Here is a 22243-nt window from a genome sequence, read left to right as displayed (position 1 = left end):
ACTTAAAAATTTAATTCACGTTACTTTCTTTAAAAAAAAATCTTGTTAATACCACTACATGAAATAAATCTTAAGTGTTATGAAGTCCAGTGTGAGGTTGCTGGAAAGCCCCTTATTTTGAATGGATAAATAAAAAAACACTCCTTTTAGTGGGCATGTTTGCAGTGGGAGTGCTAAAATGACCTATATGAGGTGTAAAGGGGGAAGTTGGGTTGGGTGACTAATCCATGTGGACCACATAAATACTGCCGTCAGAGCACAAGAGAAGACAGACACATCAACAGGAGAAGACACAGCAAGATCGCATGTACTTCACTTCTGGCTTCATCTGATTTTTAAAGGGCTCTTTCTTAAAGACTTTGATTCTTTTTGTGTCAAGGTTTACATTGCTTTGCACTCTAAAGTCTAAACATGAGACTTGGAGTCGTGGCATTGGTGGTTCTTGGAACCTGCTGCTTGGACGTGTGGTCTGTGCCACTCAAATCTGTGTTTGTGACATTTCCTGGAGATGCCATCAAGAACATGACAGATATAGAGCTGGCAGATGTAAGTATACCAAGTTTTATTGAATTTTATTGTAGTATTTTTAATAAATGCTATAGAGTTAACTGTGAAAATGCACGGGGAGTGAAATGCATCGTATTTTTTCTTTGCTTGGCTTCAGGAATACCTGAAGCGGTATGGTTACATAGATGTCCTGAAGAAGAGCACACTGCATGGAGCTATCTCCAGTTCAAACGTTCTGAAGAACCTCCAGAACAACCTCGGGCTGGAGGAGACGGGAAAACTTGACGCAGCCACTATTGATGCCATGAAGAAGCCCCGCTGTGGGGTCCCAGATATCCGTAACTATCAGACCTTCGAAGGGGATCTGAAGTGGGACCACACTGATGTTACATACAGGTGGGACATTCATTTTATTATAATAATAAAATAATTGAACTATATTAAATTTCATGTATTTGGAGTATATAGCATATTTGATAATCACATGCATTCACTTCACTATATGATCAGAAAAGATTCAGTATGGTCAAACTTTTGACTACTAATCAGTGACTTTAAAAGCACTTTACACTGTAAAAATAAAGATTAAACCCAGTTCCTTTTTGTTTCTGGCACAATGCTTTACCAACTAAGCCCCATTAACACTACAGGATTAGTTCTGATGTTTAAAATTAAAATTGCACCTTTTACTCTGTAGTGCAAATGTTATAATAAACTGCATTGTTTTGATTTGTAGGATTCTGAACTATTCTCCTGACATGGAAGCACCTTTGACTGATGACGCCTTTGCCAGAGCTTTTAAGGTGTGGAGTGATGTCACCCCTCTGACTTTTAGACGCCTCTATGAGGGCACTGCTGACATCATGATCTCATTTGGAAAAGCAGGTGAGCTGGTCTCTTGTACTTCCTCAATATCGATTTTCTGCACAGATTGAGATAACTTTGCTTGACGGTTAGGCTATGTTGCCAAATTCGGGTTTGCCAAGTAGAATAAGGTTTGGTCGGATTAAATAAAATCTTTAGAGAAGGTTTAGACGTGGTCCCTTTTTTATTTCAGATCACGGTGATCCATACCCATTTGATGGCAAAGATGGTCTCCTGGCTCATGCTTATCCTCCCGGTGAAGGAATTCAAGGGGATGCCCACTTTGACGATGATGAGTACTGGACCCTTGGAAAAGGACCAGGTAATTATCCCTAATTAAAAATTGAATCCCCTTTTGTTTGCAATCTGTAGCAATGGATAATGTATGTTGGACAATAGCTCCATCTACAGTTTTTGTGAATATTTACAGAGAGTGTGTGTTGTTGTTGGGTTTTTTTGGGGTATAAAAACAATAAAAAAATGTCTGTCTCCATCAGCAATCCAGACCCGCTATGGTAATGCAGAGGGTGCCATATGTTACTTTCCATTCGAGTTTGAAGGACAGACCTACTCCAGCTGCACCACTGACGGGCGCACAGATGGACTTTCCTGGTGTGCCACCACTGCAAACTACGACCAAGATAAAAAATTTGGCTTCTGTCCTAGTGAGCGTAAGTGGTGCTTTAGTTATCTCTCAAAAGTTAAATAACCATAATAAATCTTGAATCTAATGTAAATGTCTAATGTTCTGTTTCAGTTCTCTTTACATTTGGCGGAAACGACAATGATGCACCATGTGTCTTCCCCTTTGTGTTTGATGGGGCAAAATACGAGTCGTGCACAACAGATGGGCGAACTGATGGGTATCGCTGGTGTGCCACTACAGCTAATTTTGACACTGATAAGAAATATGGATTCTGCCCTAACAGAGGTGAGCACCTCTTACGCTTTCAAGATAAAATCCGTTCAGTCAGACTTGTCGTTATCTTGTCTGCAGCACAGAATCTAAAAAGTTGTTTTTTTCCACTTTACAGACACGGCTGTGATTGGTGGAAATTCAGAGGGAGAACCATGCAAGTTTCCCTTCACCTTCTTGGAAAAGACATACACTTCCTGCACAAGTGAGGGCCGCGATGATGGAAGACTCTGGTGTGCAACTACCAGCAGCTATGACAAGGATAAAAAATGGGGATTTTGCTCTGATAGGGGTAAGTAAATTGATTTCTCCTTCAGACACAATTGATAGGTAAGTGTAAGGTGTTAGCAAACACGCCTGACACACTGCTTTTCTTTAATAGGATACAGTCTGTTCCTGGTGGCTGCCCATGAGTTTGGACACGCACTTGGTCTGGACCACTCCAAAGTCAAGGATGCTTTGATGTATCCCATGTACAAATATATAGAGGATTTCTCTCTGGATAAGGATGATATTCAGGGCATTCAATATCTATATGGTATGTATTCAATCAAACAGTTTTTTTTTCTTAAATGGATCATAACATATGTAACATATACATGGAAGAAAATAAAATTAGTTATAAAAATAGACAGAGGAAATGGGTGGTCCGCTCTTTTCTCTGGTCAATGGTATTTATGGTGGTTTAGTACAGGGATGTGTAAATCCTCATGTTTTGTTGTTTATGTTGCTATATGATCTGCATTATGAAAAATCAGTCATGAAAAATCAAGCGATGAGACCTCTAGTGGTTGATATTGATACTGCAGTTAGCACATTTGCTAAAATCTGCCATTCCCTTTCTAAACATTTGTGCTTTTAAGTGCTCCATGATTCCATTAAGTGTCATGTTTTGTGCTTATATACCATTCAGGACCCAAAACAGGCCCTGATCCCACTCCTCCAAAACCTACAACAACCCCTTCCTCTCATACCAAACCCACCCCAAGTAAGACCACTGTTTCCACCACAACACCTGTAATCCCTTCAAAGGATGCATGCGAGGTGAATGAATTTGACAGCATCACTGAAATCGAGAAGGAGCTTCACTTCTTTAAGGATGGGTATGAGGCAACATTCATAAAAATAGACTTAAATAAATAAAAACATACAGACTTAGGAAATGATAGTCTATATGTTGATAGGATAAGCAAAACTAGAAACTTCCTTTTAACATTTGTGAATATTAAGCACATTTTGTAAATAAATTGTTTTTAATTTTTGTTTTAAAAAAAGGCACTACTGGAAGATGTCAAAAGCTGGAAAACGCGTTGGTCCATTCTTGATGTCTGAGAAATGGCCTGCTGTGCCAGCTGTTATTAATACAGTCTTTGAGGACCAACTCACTAAAAAGCTCTACTTCTTTGCAGGTACATAACCAAACTGAGAGATATTTAGTGGTAGTTACTGAAAATCATGAAATTTAAACTTATATCTATAGCTTTTATCCAATTTTTCAATGCACACAGGCAAACAGTTCTGGGTATACACTGGAAAGGACATGCTTGGACCACGTAAAATTGAGAAACTCGGCCTACCAAGCAACCTAGAAAAAGTGGAAGGAGCACTGCAGAGAGGAAAAGGCAAGGTACTCCTGTTTAGTGGCGAGAAATTCTGGAGGTGAGTAAACTTTGAGTGACTTGCAAAAACTTATGAAAAACAATTAAATAAATTATTTCATTAAAGTCAATTATATTAATTATATATTAAGCCATAAAGTTTTGGTTGTCTGTGTTTTTTTATTATCACAGACTGGATGTAAAAGCTCAAATGATAGACACAGGGTACCCTCGAGAAACCGACGAAGTTTTTGGTGGAGTGCCCCACGATTCACATGATGTATTTCTCTACAAGGGTATGCTAAACTAACAGTTTGCTGGCCATGTATTTTTATTGATTATGTGTATTTAAGTCCTAATAATTTCTCCTTGATATATTCAAAGTTTAACCACATTCAGGGAATTTATGTATTTTTCCATGTCCTTTGCAGGGTTCTTTCACTTTTGCAGACAAGGGTTTTACTGGAGAATGAACAGCAAAAGGCAGGTTGACCGAGTTGGATATGTGAAGCATGACATCCTGAAATGCCAATGAGTGCAGTTGTTCTATACAGTGGACACGTCCGACATCCTGATGCCAAGACAGTCCTTATTAATAGGGAAACCGTTTTCTTAATTGTAAATTTGGTGAGGATGACACAGACAGAATGTATTGAACTTAAGTCTATGTTATGCGAGTTTTGAGAACAGTTTTAACACTGAAATAATCATAGGAACAAGAAACAGGATGTAAGTCATGTTTGTATGCCAGCTTGAAGATGGTCTAATAATTTATTTTTTCAGCTTACTATAACTGCTTTGGTCACGATGCTTCACAAGAAACTGTATGAAACTATAATGAGGAAATGTCAGTGTAACTCAATCAACTTTGTGTTTGTTAATGTAAGAGTGGATTCACCAACATTATGAATTAACTGCACAATTATCAATATTCTCCTTTATACAACAATTCATCCATTGACTGCCGTCTCCACTCAGATGTTTTCAAATGCAAAGGATTATTTTTTAGCCTTAGAGCTAATATTAAGATATTATTAAACCCAGATATTGGTGTTATGTGAAAATCATTTGCCTGGTGTAAATGATAATATATTGATATTATTAATTTAATGTTCCACTTTGTTCTTATTTATATATTTTTGCTTACTGCATTGTTTATGTTTATTCAATAAAATTGTAAACAAGACCATTCAAACCTTGTGCAACTGCAGTTTTATTACATGGTTGGAAAATACGATGAATTACCAAATGCACTGCAAGATGAATATATGAAAATTAATGCATTTGTGGTGTAACATTTACGTACCGCGGAGTACACAAAACAACATCGTCTAAAATACAGATTTAGGACTTAAAACGTGTCAATACCCCAATTGACCCTACACATGGAATACAATGCACTCTGAGCAAACTAAAAAAAAATAGAGTTTAAAATAATTATAAATAATTTCCCAAAACTAAACAATTCTTGTCCGTATCAATCCGCGTGTAACGCAATGGTGTTCTCATCCTCTCGAAGCAATAGTCCTCCATTTCACAACGTTATTTCACAAAACAGTAAAAATGAAGGAGAAGTGTGTTAATACTCGTGTTCTCTAACTAATACGTAAACTTTAAATTTAATCGGGGTATATAGTTAAACACACCCTGCTTTGCCTCGCACCACATTTCTATTTGACGGATAAACGAGTTCCGGCCAGCTATGAGGACAGGAAGCGAGGAGACGCTTATGGCGCCCGACTAGAAAGCCGTAGCAGCTAATCGCTTTCAAAGACCTATTTTATTTTGCTTCATCTGCGAACGTGAGGAGTAAATCAGGCAACCATACAAGGTAAGAAAAAAATATTCCAATACTAAATATAAGGGACGAATGTTTTAATTATAGTCATTAGCATGGCGGACGAGAGAAAAACATTCGGGCATACTGACTGCTCCCCGCTCGCTTAGGCCCTCGAGGTCCCCGAGTGGTTCTTCATATCGCCTGAGCGGAAAAATTCAGCTCGGCGGGAGGGAAAATGGCGCTGCGCGAGCAGGCAGGAGAAAGGGCAGCACAAACACGCACATAATAGCCAGTTGGTGGTTCATGTGAGTGTTGATAGCTATGGTGCTAGTGATACTAGTTGAAAGGAATGCGGCGACATACAGTTGGAGATGCGTACATTTTGGCCAAATACCAGAGCCGCGTACAGGCTGTTGTCCTTGAGAAGTTCCAGCCGTGCTAAAAATGAGCTAAATCCCAACTAAGTTAAATTATGATCTGGTGGCGTTACGTTTATGTGTGTGAATGAAAGCAAGGAATCAAGTTTCGGTTATGTTTGTGTGTTTGATATAAAATATTATTAAAGTCAGTTCCACGTTACTGACGACAAAAAGTGATACAGAAATGTGCCATCACAAGACATTCTGAATGCATAGTCTACACAAGCACACAAAAGAGTGAATAAAAACTGTTGGGGCATGTATATTTAGTTATTTGTTTATAATGCAAGAACAATTATACTGACAGTCCTACAGTAACCTAAAGTGTTCACTAATGTTTTTGTCTAAGTACATTTCCCATTTGAGACCATAACCACTAAGAAATCAGCATATGGGTTACTCATCATATTAGGATCTGTTAAGTCTCACATTAAAATCAACATGGTTAACAGTTAAATAGGCTACTAAGTTAGGATCTTAAAAACACCATAAATCAGTGGTTTTCAAACTGGGGGGCATGAGATGTTGTCAGGGGGCACCAGTTTTATGATATTTTATAAAATACATAAATTTATCATAAATTTACAAAAATCCATAATCCATGATTGTGCCCAATCTAGTACTGTAATACTCAAAATGAGCATTTCCCACAGAGCAAAGATGGATCCTGATGAGATGGAGGTGGAGAGCAGCAGTGATGTGGGGCATTCTGGGATGGAGGAGCCATCAGAGAGCGGGATGGGCATGGAGTCTTCAGAAGCCATGTCTGCTGATAGCAGTGACGCGGCTATGATTCTTGCTTCTGCCCCAGAATCAGACTGCCATGTCGGACAGAGCTCTGAGGGACTTTTGGTAAGAAAAGTAATCCACCTCTCTGCAGCTCAGTATAATAATGTGTGCATTCAGTTTTTCACATCAAAGCTTGTTGTAGGTATTTATCCCAGAGACCAGCTCTAGTACAGATGTACGAAGGGTTCATCTACCAGACTCGTCCTCTGTCGCCCAGTCAACTAGCGTGTCAAGCGTCTCCACAGTGACACAATCGGTCCTGGTGTCGGAGTCCGTCCAGATGCTGGTGCATTCCAGTGCTGTGTCTGAAGGAGGAATGATGGTTTCTGATTCCACTGCCTCCACCTCATCAGATCTTGGCTCAGCTATTGACAAGATCATTCAATCTACCATTGGACCAGACATTATGAATGGTAAAAATACATAGAATAATGTCGTAATGTGAAGGGGGGCCTTTCTGTATTGTGCTTGCATGTTCTCCTTGTGTCAATGTAGGTTTGCTCTGGGTACTTTTTTTTCCATAGTCCAAAGACATGCAGATTAGGTCAACTGGAGATGCCAAATTACCCTTTATTATTCCCTGTGTATGAAAACGTCTCGGGTTACGTATGTAACTCTTGTACCCTGAGAAGGGAGCGAGACACTGCGTCTCCCTTGCCATATTTCCTGCGTCCCTGTAACACCGTCTTTGGCAATATTTCAGATAGCAATATACTTCCTGGCTCCCGCGTTACCCTTTCTTTCTCGTTAAGCCTCACCATTGGTTGAATTTGATTTACACATTCAGATGCATTACCCCTGGAGGCGTCCCCAAAGTGTCACTGCAGTGACGCAGCGCGAGTTCCCTCAAAAGGGAACTTGAACAATAAATCTTTAAAGATAACATGATGTAATTTTGCTCTCTATTGAAATGTGTCCCCACATTTAGTCTTCGAATTTGAGGGGGATTTGCACCTGGAAAGTCCTTGAAAGGTCCTTAAATTTGAAGTTAACTAAGGTGGGGGAACCCTGCTTAGATATATGTATATATTTCTGTCCATTTGCAGGATGCATTGCAGTTACAAGCGCAGAGGATGGCAGTGCAGAAACCACGCAATATCTGATACTCCAAGGACCTGATGATGGTGAGAACTCATGGGAGCTAATGGGGGATAGTTTACCAAAAAAGAGAGGTTTCGTTAGCATCTACCCACTTTCTTGTTGTCTAAAACCTGTAAGATTTCTCTTTGTTTGCTGTGCATAGGAGCTCCTATGGTTGCTCAGATGTCTTCCTCTGCACTTTCAAGTCGCATTGCCATTGAAGCCCTAGCTGATGGACCAACCTCCACCTGCCTGGATCAGGGAGACCTATCAGAGAACCCACAGGGCAGCGTTGAGCCCGATCAACCTGGACACTCTGGTTACTGCGACCACGAAGATGGCAGCAGCAGCCACCCAGACCAGCCCCAGCACTCCCAGTATGTGGAGTGCAATGGAGATGACCCAGACCAGAACAGGGAGGCTAGATACATTGAGTACTCGGGAGCAGAACCAGACCAGACCCCGCGTCATTCGGGGATCACGCACTACAACGTGGCTGAGTGCAGCCATACAAACGTCAGCCGGCAGAGATGTGCGTTTCGTTCTTCCCGCTACGTTGTGGAGTGCAGTGACAGGTACTTGCAATCCCACGCGGATGGGGCAGAGCGGCCGCAACATTCCCGTTACATCGACAGCAGCATGGATGACAGGGAGCACGTCTCTGCCTCGGAACAAGAGGGCGGGATGGCAGAGGAGCCTCAGAATTCCTACATGCTGCAGGGTTCGCTATATGCAGACGAGGGTGTTGTTCGACACTCCCTGGCTGACACTGTGGGGTCGCAGCTCGCAGATCAGATGGACTGCAATGACAGCTTACCTGGCTCCTGCATAAGTAGCAGTGGGACCTATACCACCCACCCAAAGCCTGAGGAGGTGGAGTCTGGGTTGGTGGGTGAGCGAGGGCATAGAACCCCAAACATGGCAGAGCTGGAGGAAATGATGGAGGTGGTGATCGTACAGCAGTTCAAGTGTAAGATGTGCCCGTATAAAAGCGTCTCCAAGGATACGCTTATCAACCACATGAGAGACAGACACTTCAAACCAGCAGGTAACCAAATATTTTTAACTTCTTCTCGCTCAGACACAAATTTTATGTAATAAATTAAAATAATAATGACTTTCTTATAATAATTATCAACTATTTGTTGTGATTTGTAAAAGTCAGGTTTTTTGCTTATAAATGCTCTTTCTCACACATAGTTGCCTCACACTCAAAGAAGCGTGGACGCGGTCGTCCTCGAAAATCTGAAAGCAAGCAACGACCAGTCTCTGATGTCAAGAAGGAGGAGCCACCAGAGGAAGAGGAGGATGACATTGTTGATGCAGGTGCCATTGATGATCCTGAAGGTCCGTGAAGTCCATGCATGTCATTTTCCATGTTTCATCATTTTTTTTATTTAATTTTATTTTGCTTTCAGGTGACAGTGATTATAAACCGGCCCTTGAAGAGGCCAGTCCCAGAACAACTGCAAATCATTGCAAACCCCCACCTACCTGTTCTTCGTCGTCTTCCACTACCTCACGAAAACGGCCCCGCAGGGTAGTGGGACCACCTCGGAAATTCCTCAGTGAATCAGGTGAGCGAATTAGAAAAAATCTTAATAAACTGTACCGTTCAAAGGTTTAAAACACGTACTTATTTTTTTATATACATGTTTTCCATAGTTTTCAAAACTATGGAATAACACAAATACAATTATGGAAATACGTTGTGACTAAAAGCATTCAAAATAAATCACGACTATGTTATATTTTAGCATCTTCAAGGTAGACGCCCTTTGTCTAAAATGTGTGCACTAGTGGCATTTTATTAAGCAGCTTTTTGAGGTCTCACCATGAGATGCTTTTTATACAGTATTGAGATAAGTTCCATCTGTTATGGTCTCCTATTGGCTCATTTTCTTCCATTATTTTATTTTAAGAAATTTTTTTAGGAAATGTTTAGTTTTTTAATAAAAGAATTTAATATGGTGGCAAAATTATATTTCAGATTAACTTATTTTTAAGACCATAAGAAACCATCTTAATACACCCAGCCATTTAAAGTGCTATAATTCTTCTGGGTTCCCAGTGTTTCTATCAACCTAGAAAATGTGAAAAAAATCAACCCAGTAACTTAGTTTGGGTAAACCATTCTCTGCAAGCATGTGAAAAAATAGGTGATTGAAATTTGGCTCCCCTTGTGATGTCAGAAGGGGATAATACTGCCCCTTAATTAGCACTATCCAACCCCAGCACTGCCATTTAGTACAGAGATCAGCTCATTTACATTCTAAATTACACCCCAAAACGGCACATTTCTGCTCACACCTACAAAGTGCCAATTTTAACATTATGTAATAAACTATCTATATGAGATTTTGAACTAAAACTTCACATATGTACTCTGGAGAGATTTATTTGACATCTTAAAAAAGTCTTGTGACATGTCTCCTTTAAATTATGGTGTTAAATTTCGAACTGTGTATGCAGCAGAGACGGCAGCAGTGTCCCAAATAAACAATGTAGGGGACGGTCAAACTCCTGAAGAGGCAAGTTCATCTGGTATGGAGAATGGTACTCCCTCATCCAATGGCACAGTCGCTGAGCCAGCTGTCAGCCAGTCGGATTCAGAGAACCAAGATCCGTCATCAAATACAGGCACTGATGAACTTGATCTTTTGCCAAGGAAACGTGGACGTCCTTCTAAACGTTTTCTTCAAAAGAAGTACAAAAAGTACATGAATCGGAAGTAAGTGATACATGTAAAAAAAAAATTTGATCATCCAAAACACTAATTGATTGATTTAATTAAAGGCGGAGTGCACAATGTTTGAAAAACGCTTTGGAAAAGGGAGTCGGGCCGATTACCAAAACACACTTGTAGCCAATCAGCAGTAAGGGCAGTGTCTACTAACCGACATCCTTACCGGGATTGCGTATGTGTGGGGCGGGTCTATCAAAAGAAGGTCCAGATTCTATTGGGGTAGGGGCGTGTATGTTTAGGTGATTTCAAATATCAACATTGGCTTTCAAACATTGTGCACTCCGCCTTTAATTGAACGATTTGCCAATTAGGCCCAATCTTCTAGGCGTTCCAATAGCTTAACTGGTAAAACATTGGTTGTTGGTTCGATTCCTACGGACCACAATACTGATAAATGTCAAACTTGAATGCACTGAAGGTCGCCAGCAAAATGCATAATCTTATTTAATTTTTTTGTGTTTTAAGTAAGTACTACAGATCCCTCAAGCCTCTGCTAAGGCCTCATAACTGCTGGATCTGTGGCTCTCGCTTTCTGTCGCAAGACGATCTCAGATTTCATGTGGATTCTCATGAGGGAAACGACCCTGAACGTTTCAAGTGCCTGCAGTGCAGCTACCGCTGCAAGCGTTGGTCTTCACTGAAGGTAAGAACCAGAGCTCATCATATGTGAATCCTATTAGTTAAAATCTATTTTTCTCCTAGTATTTTTCTGCATTGTATGTTTTCTAACCTGATTATATGTGTCCTTTAGGAGCACATGTTCAATCATGCAGGTACAAAACCATACAAGTGTGAGATGTGTGATTACTCCAGTGTTTATAAGAAGGATGTGATCCGGCACTCAGCTGTCCACAACAAAAACAAGTAAGACTTTAAACATTGAAAACATTGAAAATCTCCTATATGCTGTGTAATGTGTACTTAAGAGTTATAATGTATATTCATTTATTTATTTAAAGGCACCATATTGTGCAAAATCCACTTTTACAAGGTGTTTGGACATAAATGTGTGTTGGCAATGTGTGAACACAACAACCCTACAATGAAAAAAATCCGTCCTCTCCTTTGTTTTTCAAATTCCCATAAAACCAAAGCAGTCTCATTAGATATGCTGTTTTGATTCTCTTGTTAATGTGATGTCACACAAACAAAGCCCCGCACACGCCACTGACTCTCTGGGTCATTTTTAGTCAAAATCTTTTTTTAATGTACTGGTTAGCACACTGTAGCACTAATGAGGCTAAAGATACTATTGTCTTAGACTAAGGTGACCAGATTTTTTAAATGAAAACCGGGGACATTTCCTAGTTAAATGGTGAAAATATCATTAAAATCTAATTTGTTGTTATCTATGAATTAAAAAATGGGGACAAAATGTTTTTTTAGCTGCTTCTTTTTTTATTGTACTGCAAAAAAATGACTTTCTTCTTACTTAATAGTATTTTTGTCTTATTTTCAGTACAAATATCAAAAAAATCTTAAAACAAGATGCATTTTCTTAATAAGCAAAATCCCCTAAGAAAATTCTAGCTTTAAGACAAAAATAAATACATTTAAGTGAATTTGTGCTTAAAACATGCAAAAAATATTTTTTCTTGAATTAAGTAGTGGTAGATTCTTTTTGCTTGTTTTAAGCACAAATTTGATATTTTGGTCAAAAAATTCGTAGGTTATTTTGCCCATCAAGAAAATGCATGTTGACTTAAGAATTATTTTGTATTTGTACTGAAAACAAGAGAAAAATACTAATAAGAAAGTCATTTTTTGCAATGTTTCTAATAATTTCTGTAGCCTTAAAATCTATTTTCTCCCGTTTTTTACACAAGAGACATACTTCATCAAAAATGACTTCTAAGGTACTACTTCAGCTGATTTCATAACATTGTAAACGTGAAGAACAGAAGGAATAATGCAAAATGTAAACATATTTAGCCTACACAAAACAAATGTTCCGTAACATACTGTGATCAGTTCACTTCATTGGTTTATTATTTTAATTTAACATGAGTAGTTAGTACCTTAAGCCCCCATAACTTTAACTGTTTTCATATCTTATGATAACTTGATTGATGATGATGCTTTTTCATGTGTCTCTTTGTAAATTCTTCATCGCTAAATCAGTGTCGTGTGCAAGTAATAAGTAGCTCGCGGCCCCCTCTGCTGGTGAAAATAATCATTACATGTTTGCTCCGGTCTGGTACTACAAACGCTTTGTTAATCGGGTTTTAGTGTATTTGCTGGTTGTTTTGGACATGCTGTAAAACGGGGACATTTCCAGGGACAGCTTCAGTCGGGGACAGAACACCAAAAAACGGGACTGTCCCCGGAAAACGTCTGGTCACCTTATCTTAGACTGTATTCACAGGAATCAGATATATTTTTAGCCAAAAGTGCCTACTGTCTGTTGCATTTAAAGGTACACACACAAAAACAGTGATTTTCTGGACATGCTATAATAAATTATATGTGAGGTATTTTGAGCTGAAACTTCACAGACACATTCTAGGAACAACTATGACTGTATATTACATCTTGTATGGGCATAATAGGTACCCTTTAAAAATAAATTAATATAAATACGGCAGCAATCATTCATTCATGTTCTTGTTTCTTCTCCTCTTTCCTTTAGGAGTCGAAAGATGGACATGGTAAGATTCCAGTAATGATTTGAACTATTAACTAAATAAATATTTTTTGCATCAGTGCTGTATGCACTGTACTGCCAAAAGTACATTGACAGCCACATGGACCTTTTAAGCATTTCATTTTTATGCTTTTGAACTCTTAAGTTGTTTGATCGGGAGGTAACACTCATGTATCGATAACTTGCAGGTTCCTAAAGTATCTGAGTTTCCATGCCCCATCTGTCATCGTGTTTACCCTATGCAGAAACGTCTCACACAGCACATGAAGACGCACAGCACTGAAAAACCTCACATGTGCGACAAGGTATGACAGCTACAGCTGATCACCTTTGTAGTAATTGCACGCTACAGCTAGTTACTGTAAGTATGTAAATAATAATTATGATGGATTAAACAGATGATTCTAGTTTAACTGTATTTGTGTTGCAGTGTGGGAAATCTTTCAAGAAACGCTACACTTTCAAAATGCATCTCCTCACGCACATACAGAACTGCGGCAACAGCGTGTAAGTAAGATGTTAGGTCTCTACTGCACTAGGGAGTGGTTATGATGCTCACTACTCATCTCTCGTATTGTTTCGGCAGGTTTAAGTGTGAATTCTGCGACTACACCTGCACTGACAAAAAGCATCTTCTCAATCACCAGCTGTCCCATACCAACGACAAACCTTTCAAATGTGAAGAATGTAAATACTCCACAAGTAAAGAGGACTTTCTCGTGTCCCACATTGCTATTAAACACACCGGTGAGTACACATTATAATGATGATGTTTCCAAAAAGATCCTGCAGAGTTTCTTGATCTGTAAAGTGTTCCCCCGCTCAGGTGAAAAGCCATTCTCCTGCGAAATGTGCCACTTCACGACCAGACACAGGAAGAACCTACGGCTACATATCCAGTGTCGACACCCCGAGATTTTTGAAGAGTGGAATCGGACGCATCCAGAGGAACCCATTCGTCGCCGACAGAAACCCGTTTTCACCGTGCAGCAGATTGAAGAGCTTAGATTGCAACACGAAACGCAGGAGCTTCAAGGCACAGTAGTGAGTACATGTTTGCATGGCCTGGCTAGAGTTTAAATCTTTATATTAACCTTTAATCACAGCTTCATGCTGGACTTAAATGATATCTAAAGGTTTTTATGTCATAAGATCTTTCTTCTCTTTAAAGGTGTCAGTGGACCCCATCACTCTCCAAACAATGGAGTCCATGGGGAATACATCTGTATCCCAAGATGCACTGGGAAATACAACCATTATTTACGAGCAAGGTCTAAAGATATTTTTGTACTTGCATAAAATGCAGCTTTTATGAATGATTGTACTTCTTCCTTGCAAAGTTAAAGGAATAGTCTACTCATTTTCAATGTTGAAATGTGTTGTTGCCTTGACTGGGAGTTGTTGATGCATCCCTCTGTCGTCTGTGTGCGTGCACGTGGGCGCTGGAGCGCGCTGCGACGCTTCGATGGCATTTGGCTTGGCCCCATTCATTCAATTGTGCCAATCAGGGATAAGGTTGGAGGTGACCGGACACATCAACGTTTTTCCTGTTTGGGACGAGTGGTTGTGCGAGCAGGTTTGGTGGTACAAAATAAAACGTACCGCTTTTCTGGGCGGATTTGAAGGAGTAACTATGTTTTGTGGCGTGGTAGCACTTTTGGGAGTACTTCGACTCGCCTGAAAAGTCCGCTCCCGTTCTCCCTCTCATAATGGGAGAGGGAGGGTGTTACTGCGCCGAGTCGAAGTACTCCCAAAAGTGCTATTATGCCATAAAATATAGTTCCTCTTTTAAATCCGCTTAGAAAAGCGCTACGTTTTATTTTGTACCACCAAACGTGCTCATATAACTACTCGTCTTAAATAGGAAAAACGTTGATGTGTTTGGTCACTTCTAACTTTATCTCTGATTGGTACCATTGAATGAATGGGGCTAAGCTAAATGCTATCGAAGCGTCGCAGCGCGCTCCAGCGCTTGCGTGCATGCACACAGATGATGGAGGGATGTATCAACAATTCTTGGTTGGGGTGGTGACATAGTTTAATGTTGAAAATGAGTAGACTATTCCTTTAATATTCAGCTTACAGTGCTAAATTTAATAATAATCCTCTTTCACAGGCCAAAATTCAGACCTCTCTGCCCAGAATGCTCTAGATCTGCTTCTAAACATGAGTAATGCCAGAGAACTGCAGGTAATTTACAGATACAAAGACCTTTTTATATACACTTGTAGAATAATGTGATAAACCCCATGTGTACTTTGGATAATAAGGTACCAAAAAATTAGTGGGGAGATAGTAGACCATTTTGATCAGACCATCTGTCCACTTACCTGTTCTAGGTTGCGGTACTGAAAGCAGACGGCAAGACTCTGGAGACGGGCACGTGGTCTGGTTCCGGGGGTCAGGGGTCATCCTTGCAGCCTCAGAAAATTGTGACCTTCCATGTATCAGAAAACGGCGACACCCTGGTGCAGGAGGCGTTTGAGACGGCTACGGGGACCGTGGAGCAAGAAGAGACGGCCGGTGTGTCACAAATTGGCATCAGTACATATGAGGGTGCAGAATTCAGTGTTGTGGAGCAGGCAGCTGATGAGATTCCCGCCACTGGAACGCCCCACAGGTACCATTTAATGTAAAAATTGTCATGATGCAGATGGAAAGTGATGATGTAAGACAACTAGCAGATCACTGCATTAACAATGTCATAATGTATAGAGACAGAGTGCCTGAAAACCACGCCCACTGGGGGAACAATCCATTTGTCTCCATTGACTTTGTATTGCGAGAGGCTGCTTCCTTGTCATTTCTGGCTTATAACAAAAAACAGAATAATGCCTTAAAGCTGCTGTGTGACAATATGTACAGCTAACAAGCCAAATAACCCAGAAATAAGTTTTTATAAGCTGTCGAGTTAAAAAAATGAGCGTTTACAGACAGAAAAGTGGAAACAGGCAACTTTTCATAGTACTCATATTAGTAGAACTGCGTCCACTAGGGGGAAACGTAGTCGGCGATCTACTTTTTTCTCCTCAAAGGCAGGGTTTTACGGCTCGACCGTTTATAAAAACTTATTTCTGGGTTCTTTGGCTTGTTAGCTGTACATATTGTCACACAGCAGCTTTTAGGCATTATTCAGTTTTTTGTTATAAGCCAGAAATGACAAGGAGGCGGCCTCTCGCAATACAAAGTCAATGGAGACGGTTGGATTGAATTCCCCCCCGGTGGGCGTGTTTTTCAAATTTGCATAACTGCGCTCTGTCTCTATTGAAGACGTTGGATTGTCCCCCCCAGTGGGCGTGGTTTTCAAATTTGCATAACTGCGCTCTGTCTTTATAGAACATGAAATGCACTGTAATTTGCTTGAATAAAGGCATAAATAAAATGTAATGTGTATATATAATTAACATTACTGTGTAATTGATCTGATGCTAATGCTTCAAAATGATGTGCCGGCAGTTTAGAGGAACCCGCAGCAGAGCATCAGGTTATGGAAGTGAGCACAGAGACTTTGTGCTCACTACAGCAGGTAGAGGTGAGAACAGATTTGCTACTTTACATTACTCATCCTGTATTTCCTTACAAGATAGATAAGAAAAGTAATTGCTTGATTTTCTTTTCTGTAGTTGAGCAGTGAAGCTCCGGCCTCCCCTACCATGTGTCCATCACCTCCATCTCAGCAGTTCAACCCCAAACGCTTCTCCTGCCGGATATGCATGGAGGCTTTTCACGGTCGTTCGGACATGGAGAACCACAGGCGGGCACACATAGATCCCAAAACATTTAAATGTCCTGACTGTGACTTTACAGCTCCTTCTTGGCCGGACGTCAAAGTATGTGATGTTTGAAATTGTGTTTGTGTTTTAAATAGGAGTAAAAATCTTGGACACCAGTGTAAAATGAATGTAGTTTATTAAATATTTTCAATAATTGTATTTTTTGTAATCCTAGTCTCATATGGCCATGCACGCGTATTTACGGCCTCATAAGTGCCCGAGCTGCAGTTTTGCCTCAAAGAACAAAAAGGACCTGAGGCGCCACATGATGACACACACCAACGAGAAGCCTTTTGCCTGTCATGTCTGCGGCCAGAGGTGAGGGGACAGATGAGAACACTCACACACACACACATACGCACATTTCTGCAGCTTCTTAGTGTGTTGTGTTTGTATTTTAGGTTTAACCGTAATGGTCACCTGAAGTTCCACATGGAGAGGCTTCACACTGATGAACCTTCGCCTCGTAAAACTCGCTCTGTTCCATCTCAGCAGACCATCATCGTCAACAGCGATGAAGAGGCTTTAGCCACACTGCAGAGTGAGTGCTTGCCTCATATTTAACATATGAAAGCTTTTGCTTGTATAGACATAATGGGTTAGAACAACATACTATTTGAATACTTATGTTATTTTGATTTTAATTCTTGTTCTTTATGTTTGGGTGTTCCAGATCTGCAGGCGGGTCAGACAGTGATCAGTCCAGAGAGATTGCAGCAAGCTTTGGGTCAAGAGCACATCATCGTGGCACAAGATCAGACTCTTTCTGACCAGGTTTGGCACAGTAACCCACTAGTCCATGGCATAAAAATCTGACTTTTTCCATGTTTAAGTGCTATGATTGGGTCTCCAGTGCTTCTATCAACCTAGAAAATGTGAAAAAGATCAACCCATTAACTTAGTTTTGGTAAACCATTCTCTACAAGCACATGAAAAAATAGGTCGTTGAAATTTGGCTCTCCTTATGATGTCATTAGGAGCTCTTATTATAATAAAACCACCCCTTAATCTGCACTATCCAACCACAGCACTGCCATTTAGTGCAGAGAGAAAAAGAGAGAGAGAAAATAATTCACAGCACAATTGAGTTTCAATTTCATCAAACCACCATCATTGTGATCAGTGTTTCACTTCATCCGCTCATTTGCATTTCATCCGCTCATTTGCATTTTAAAGGACACACCCAAAATGGCACATTTTTGCACACACCTACAAAGTGGCAATTTTAACATGCTATAATAAATGATCTATATCGTATTTTGAGCTAAAACTTCACATATGTGCTCTGGGGACACCAAAGATTTATATGACATCTTAAAAAAGTCTTGTGAAATGGCCCCTTTAAAGGAACAGTATGTAAGACATTTATATCAATTAATCATAAAATGTCCCTGATATGTCACTAGACATTAATAAATTATTTTCATTTCAAATACTTATAATATCACTGACAACAGTGGTCTGGCCAGGATATTGTCATTTAAAAAGTGGAGTTGCAGCCCTCAACTGATGTTTATGTTGTCATTTTGTGTATTGGCCACCAGTTGTGTGATTGCAGTACCAGTTTTAGCCACAAGTTTTGTGATTGCAATACCAGTTTTGGCCACAATCCTACATACTGTTCCTTTAAGTCAGGCAGAGTTTATGACTGACAAATCTATCAGCCAATCACAGAGAGGCTTAGTAAAGTTGTGTTTAGTTAAAAGGTGTTATATGCTAAAGGGTTCAGTTGTTCTCTTTTATCAAGCTTCAGGTAGATTCACCTTTAACTAATTTGATTGTTAACTTTTTTTTATAAAATGTATGTTTTTCAGGAGGAGGCAACATATATACAGCAGATCACAACAGTAGATGGCCAGACCGTACAGCACTTAATGACTGGAGATACTGAGGTACAACTCAATTTTGATTTGGCTTTTGTTGATATGAATATCAGACATGACACTTAATTTTAAACTAACGGCTGCATGATTTTGAAGAAAAATGTGATATGCGATGATATTGAAAATAATGCGACACAATTTGCACTATCATAAAGTTTTTTAAATCATAATATTTTTAATAAATCATAATAAAATATATTTTAAGTCTCTTTGTATTCAGGATTTTTATTATTTAAATCTCATCTTTGAGCATCGTAATAGCATATATAAAAGTTTTACCTGTGACAGTAATTTCTTCATGCTTTAAAACAGCTTAAATGTAACACTACACCATTGCTTCATTTAGTATACGCAGATCAATGAATATGCTAATTGGTCCCTGCCTCTACTCAATTGCAAAGCCTGGACCATAGATATAACTGTAAATAGATGCTACATTCGATAGTTTCAGACACATAACTGCTAAGTCTGAAATCACACAATGCAAACGTGAACTGCGCGTTTGCAACACTAATCTTGGTTACAATGGAAACCAAGGCGATTTGGGAATGAGGGACTGTGGGAATGAGAGTCTCCGATTTTATAGAGAAAATACTCAGCAATAGTGTTTAACGATGAAATGGCCCATGGCTTGTCTTAAAACATATTAAAAACACCACATAGACATATAAAGAACAATAAAAACCTGGTTTTCCCCACAGTGGGACTTTAAACGTTTTTTCTGGTAAAAGAAATCACTATCTCTCTCACTAGTCTCTCTGCTATCATCAACCTAAAACTTTGATTACACATCACTTTTGAAAGTACAAAAATCATTCAGTTTTTGCAAACTATTGCGATATTCCTATTGCGATAGCCCTACTGTAAACTAATAGACCGAGTCTAAATACATCTTCCTCTGCCATATTTTTTCAGGTTCAGTACATTATCTCTCAGGACGGAGTTCAGCACTTAATCCCACGGGAATATGTGGTGGTTTCTGATGGCAACCATATTCAGGTTAGTCTGTGACCTTTACAACACGACATCCGTAACCCAAATAATTCAAGTGATTGATTTTCCACAGAAAGTTTAAAACAGACCTCGGTTATCTATAACTGTAGCCTTTAAAGCATTTATCATATAGTCTGGATGTTATGCTGTTTCACCAGGAAGATTCTGATTGTGTTTTTTAGATGGAGGACGGACAGATCGCTCATATACAGTATGAGCATGATGGGACATTTCTGCAGGAGCAGGAGACTGAGCAAAATATAGTAAATAAGCCTCTATGACATACAATAAACCTAATTAATTACTTGCTTACATTGCTTACGTTAAAAATCGAAACTTAATTTGATTTGTGTTATATTATAATTGCTCTATCCCAGGATGGACAGATCCAGTACGTCCCCATTAGTACAGAGCAGCAGGTTGTCTCATCTGAAGACCTGGAGGCTGCCCATTCTGCAGTCACCGGTATGACCTTTGCACTACTCTGAATTTACACTCTGGTAAATGAGGAAAAGTCACAGGGTGGAAATAACCAGTGTGTTTGTCTGTGTGTGTGTGTAGCTGTTGCAGATGCAGCCATGTCTCAAACACAGACGGTTTACACAGAGGCCACACCTGAACAACTGGAACAGCTGCAACAACAGGGCATCCAGTATGATGTCATTACCTTCACTGAGGAATAGAAACGCTATATATATATATAACACCAATATACAAACACACAGCATCTTCTTGGCTCCAGACGAATGCAGAAGACTTGGAGACTGAGTTGAGCCACGGCCTCCAGAAGTGTTCAGAAAAAAGAGTGAATGTACAGATAAATGCACGTTGCAGTTTTCACAAATAATGCCTGTAAATATTTAATGCAATTTATCTTCTTGTGACCACGGCGTTTTGCCTTGTAAAGAAAAAAACAGCAGGCTGTATAGAGAATACTGTATTTAATTCTACATGTTTTGATGTAATGTGATTGATGATACACTCCTGCTCACTGACACAGTCAGAATTACAGCAGTGTGGTTAAAAGGATGCTGGAGGATTGATCGAACTTTGGGGCACGGTTCCTAGCTACGGCTAAGGTGTTTATGATTTGTTTTCTTTTTTATGTATTATACTGCTTTTTCAGTTTTTTAAGACATCATTTCTTTGAGTCTGTAAAGATGGCTACCAAAAGGAACTTAAAATACATACCAAATAAATCCCAACACGATTCTTCACATGCGAGTACTGCTGCTTTTCAGTACAATACAGATATTATGTTTACAAGGATTTTGATTTGTTGGTTGTAATACAAGGAAATTAATATTGCTGAATGTAAATCAGTGTGTTTTGTATTGTATTCAGCAACATCCCACATAGGTCTATAGAGGTACAATGTGGGACTATTAGAAAGATCTCTTGAAAGAAATGTAATATAATATACATAACTGTATTATCAGTGGTGTATAAAGACCTTATATTAAAATGAACAGTATTGTTTTTATTACTTTAGAATGAGCAGTTTTAATTTACATCGCAGGTCCCCTTACATGAAAGTCGCGTCATGTTTCTACAGTAGCCCTTAACGGACAAACTGTTCTACAGAGTGAGTTTTGTCCCTACATTTTAGCTTTTCTAGTGTTTCGAAATGGATGGGTTTGCTGTGGATTGAACTGTTGGTTGGAATTCACAATCTCACCACTAGATGCCGCTAAAAACCCACACTGGACCTTTACGTTGTGTTTAAACCTGTTTGAAGTGATAGGGTTTTTAAAGAAGACCAGCATAGTGTCTGAAATTCAAAAATATTTTATGACAGGACAATTTAACGCATTTTCTAAAAATGATTTTAAAAGGTCATGGATAAATATGGCAACACTTCTAGTTATTACGCTCAGATGTTGGTCATATTCAGTGCTGGTTCCTCAATTTGATGAGCAGAGGAACAACAAATGTTCTTGAGTGGGTTTAGATTTTAGATTAAAAATTTATCGAAGGAAAATGAAGCAGATTTTCTTTCTTCTTGTCCTCTTTGGAAATGGTAAGAATGGTTCTTAATTCTGTTTTTTTTTTTTTTTTTTGCATGCGGTTAAATCTTAAATTAGATTGAGCATCTAGGATAACAGTTAAACCTTTATGTGAATTCAATGTCAAAATTGGAAACTTTTTCTTAATCTCTTTATTTATTAATTAAATTATGTATTACTTGTAACAATACAATTTAAGATGTTGCCTATTATACTGTTATTTGTAATACATTTTTTTCAGGATT

The 22243-nt window shown here is 39.3% G+C and overlaps 2 protein-coding genes across 5 annotated transcripts; both read left to right on the top strand.

Moving 5' to 3' along the window:
- Positions 1 to 254: 254 nt before the first annotated feature.
- mmp9 (matrix metallopeptidase 9) lies at positions 255 to 5080 on the top strand. The gene is made up of 13 exons (XM_055167753.2): positions 255 to 546; positions 665 to 903; positions 1244 to 1392; positions 1565 to 1693; positions 1869 to 2042; positions 2129 to 2302; positions 2406 to 2579; positions 2670 to 2825; positions 3201 to 3390; positions 3563 to 3696; positions 3796 to 3946; positions 4078 to 4181; positions 4317 to 5080. The coding sequence occupies exons 1-13, from the start codon at positions 412 to 414 to the stop codon at positions 4418 to 4420; spliced, it is 2013 nt and encodes a 670-aa protein (XP_055023728.2). The 5' UTR covers positions 255 to 411; the 3' UTR covers positions 4421 to 5080.
- A 409-nt stretch (positions 5081 to 5489) lies between these two features.
- On the top strand, positions 5490 to 21209 carry LOC129413915 (zinc finger protein 335). Of its 4 annotated transcripts, none has more exons than XM_055167752.2 (28): positions 5490 to 5716; positions 6738 to 6936; positions 7016 to 7286; positions 7920 to 7997; positions 8117 to 9001; positions 9154 to 9279; positions 9372 to 9530; positions 10426 to 10684; positions 11165 to 11342; positions 11451 to 11563; positions 13329 to 13347; positions 13532 to 13648; positions 13774 to 13850; positions 13930 to 14090; positions 14170 to 14387; positions 14515 to 14614; positions 15460 to 15533; positions 15683 to 15963; positions 16800 to 16875; positions 16967 to 17173; positions 17292 to 17434; positions 17518 to 17657; positions 17790 to 17890; positions 18931 to 19008; positions 19915 to 19998; positions 20175 to 20255; positions 20355 to 20457; positions 20554 to 21209. In XM_055167752.2, exons 2-28 carry the CDS (start codon positions 6745 to 6747, stop codon positions 20673 to 20675), a joined length of 4443 nt encoding a protein of 1480 aa, XP_055023727.1. In that variant the 5' UTR covers positions 5490 to 5716; positions 6738 to 6744; the 3' UTR covers positions 20676 to 21209. The 4 variants fall into 4 exon arrangements, with proteins under 4 accessions (XP_055023727.1, XP_055023726.1, XP_055023723.1 ...); XM_055167751.2 differs by having other exon boundaries at positions 5491 to 5716; positions 9154 to 9300; positions 10429 to 10684; XM_055167748.2 differs by having other exon boundaries at positions 5491 to 5716; positions 9154 to 9300.
- The last annotated feature ends 1034 nt before the right edge of the window (positions 21210 to 22243 follow it).

The sequence above is a fragment of the Misgurnus anguillicaudatus genome, chromosome 5 (assembly GCF_027580225.2).
Source record: "Misgurnus anguillicaudatus chromosome 5, ASM2758022v2, whole genome shotgun sequence".
Lineage (NCBI taxonomy): Eukaryota > Metazoa > Chordata > Actinopteri > Cypriniformes > Cobitidae > Misgurnus > Misgurnus anguillicaudatus.
Note: the sequence above shows the minus strand (reverse complement) of the source record. Positions and strands in the feature narration are given on the sequence as shown.

Excerpts from the sequence above, each read along its gene's own strand:
- mmp9 (XM_055167753.2), top strand. The coding sequence starts at position 412 with ATGAGACTTGGAGTCGTGGCATTGGTGGTTCTTGGAACCTGCTGCTTG. Across the intron at positions 1,393-1,564 it reads GATCTCATTTGGAAAAGCAG|ATCACGGTGATCCATACCCA; the intron begins GTGAGCTGGTCT and ends TTTTTATTTCAG. Across the intron at positions 2,043-2,128 it reads TGGCTTCTGTCCTAGTGAGC|TTCTCTTTACATTTGGCGGA; the intron begins GTAAGTGGTGCT and ends GTTCTGTTTCAG.
- LOC129413915 (XM_055167748.2), top strand. The coding sequence starts at position 6,745 with ATGGATCCTGATGAGATGGAGGTGGAGAGCAGCAGTGATGTGGGGCAT. Across the intron at positions 9,531-10,425 it reads GAAATTCCTCAGTGAATCAG|CAGAGACGGCAGCAGTGTCC; the intron begins GTGAGCGAATTA and ends CTGTGTATGCAG. Across the intron at positions 14,615-15,459 it reads AACCATTATTTACGAGCAAG|GCCAAAATTCAGACCTCTCT; the intron begins GTCTAAAGATAT and ends CCTCTTTCACAG.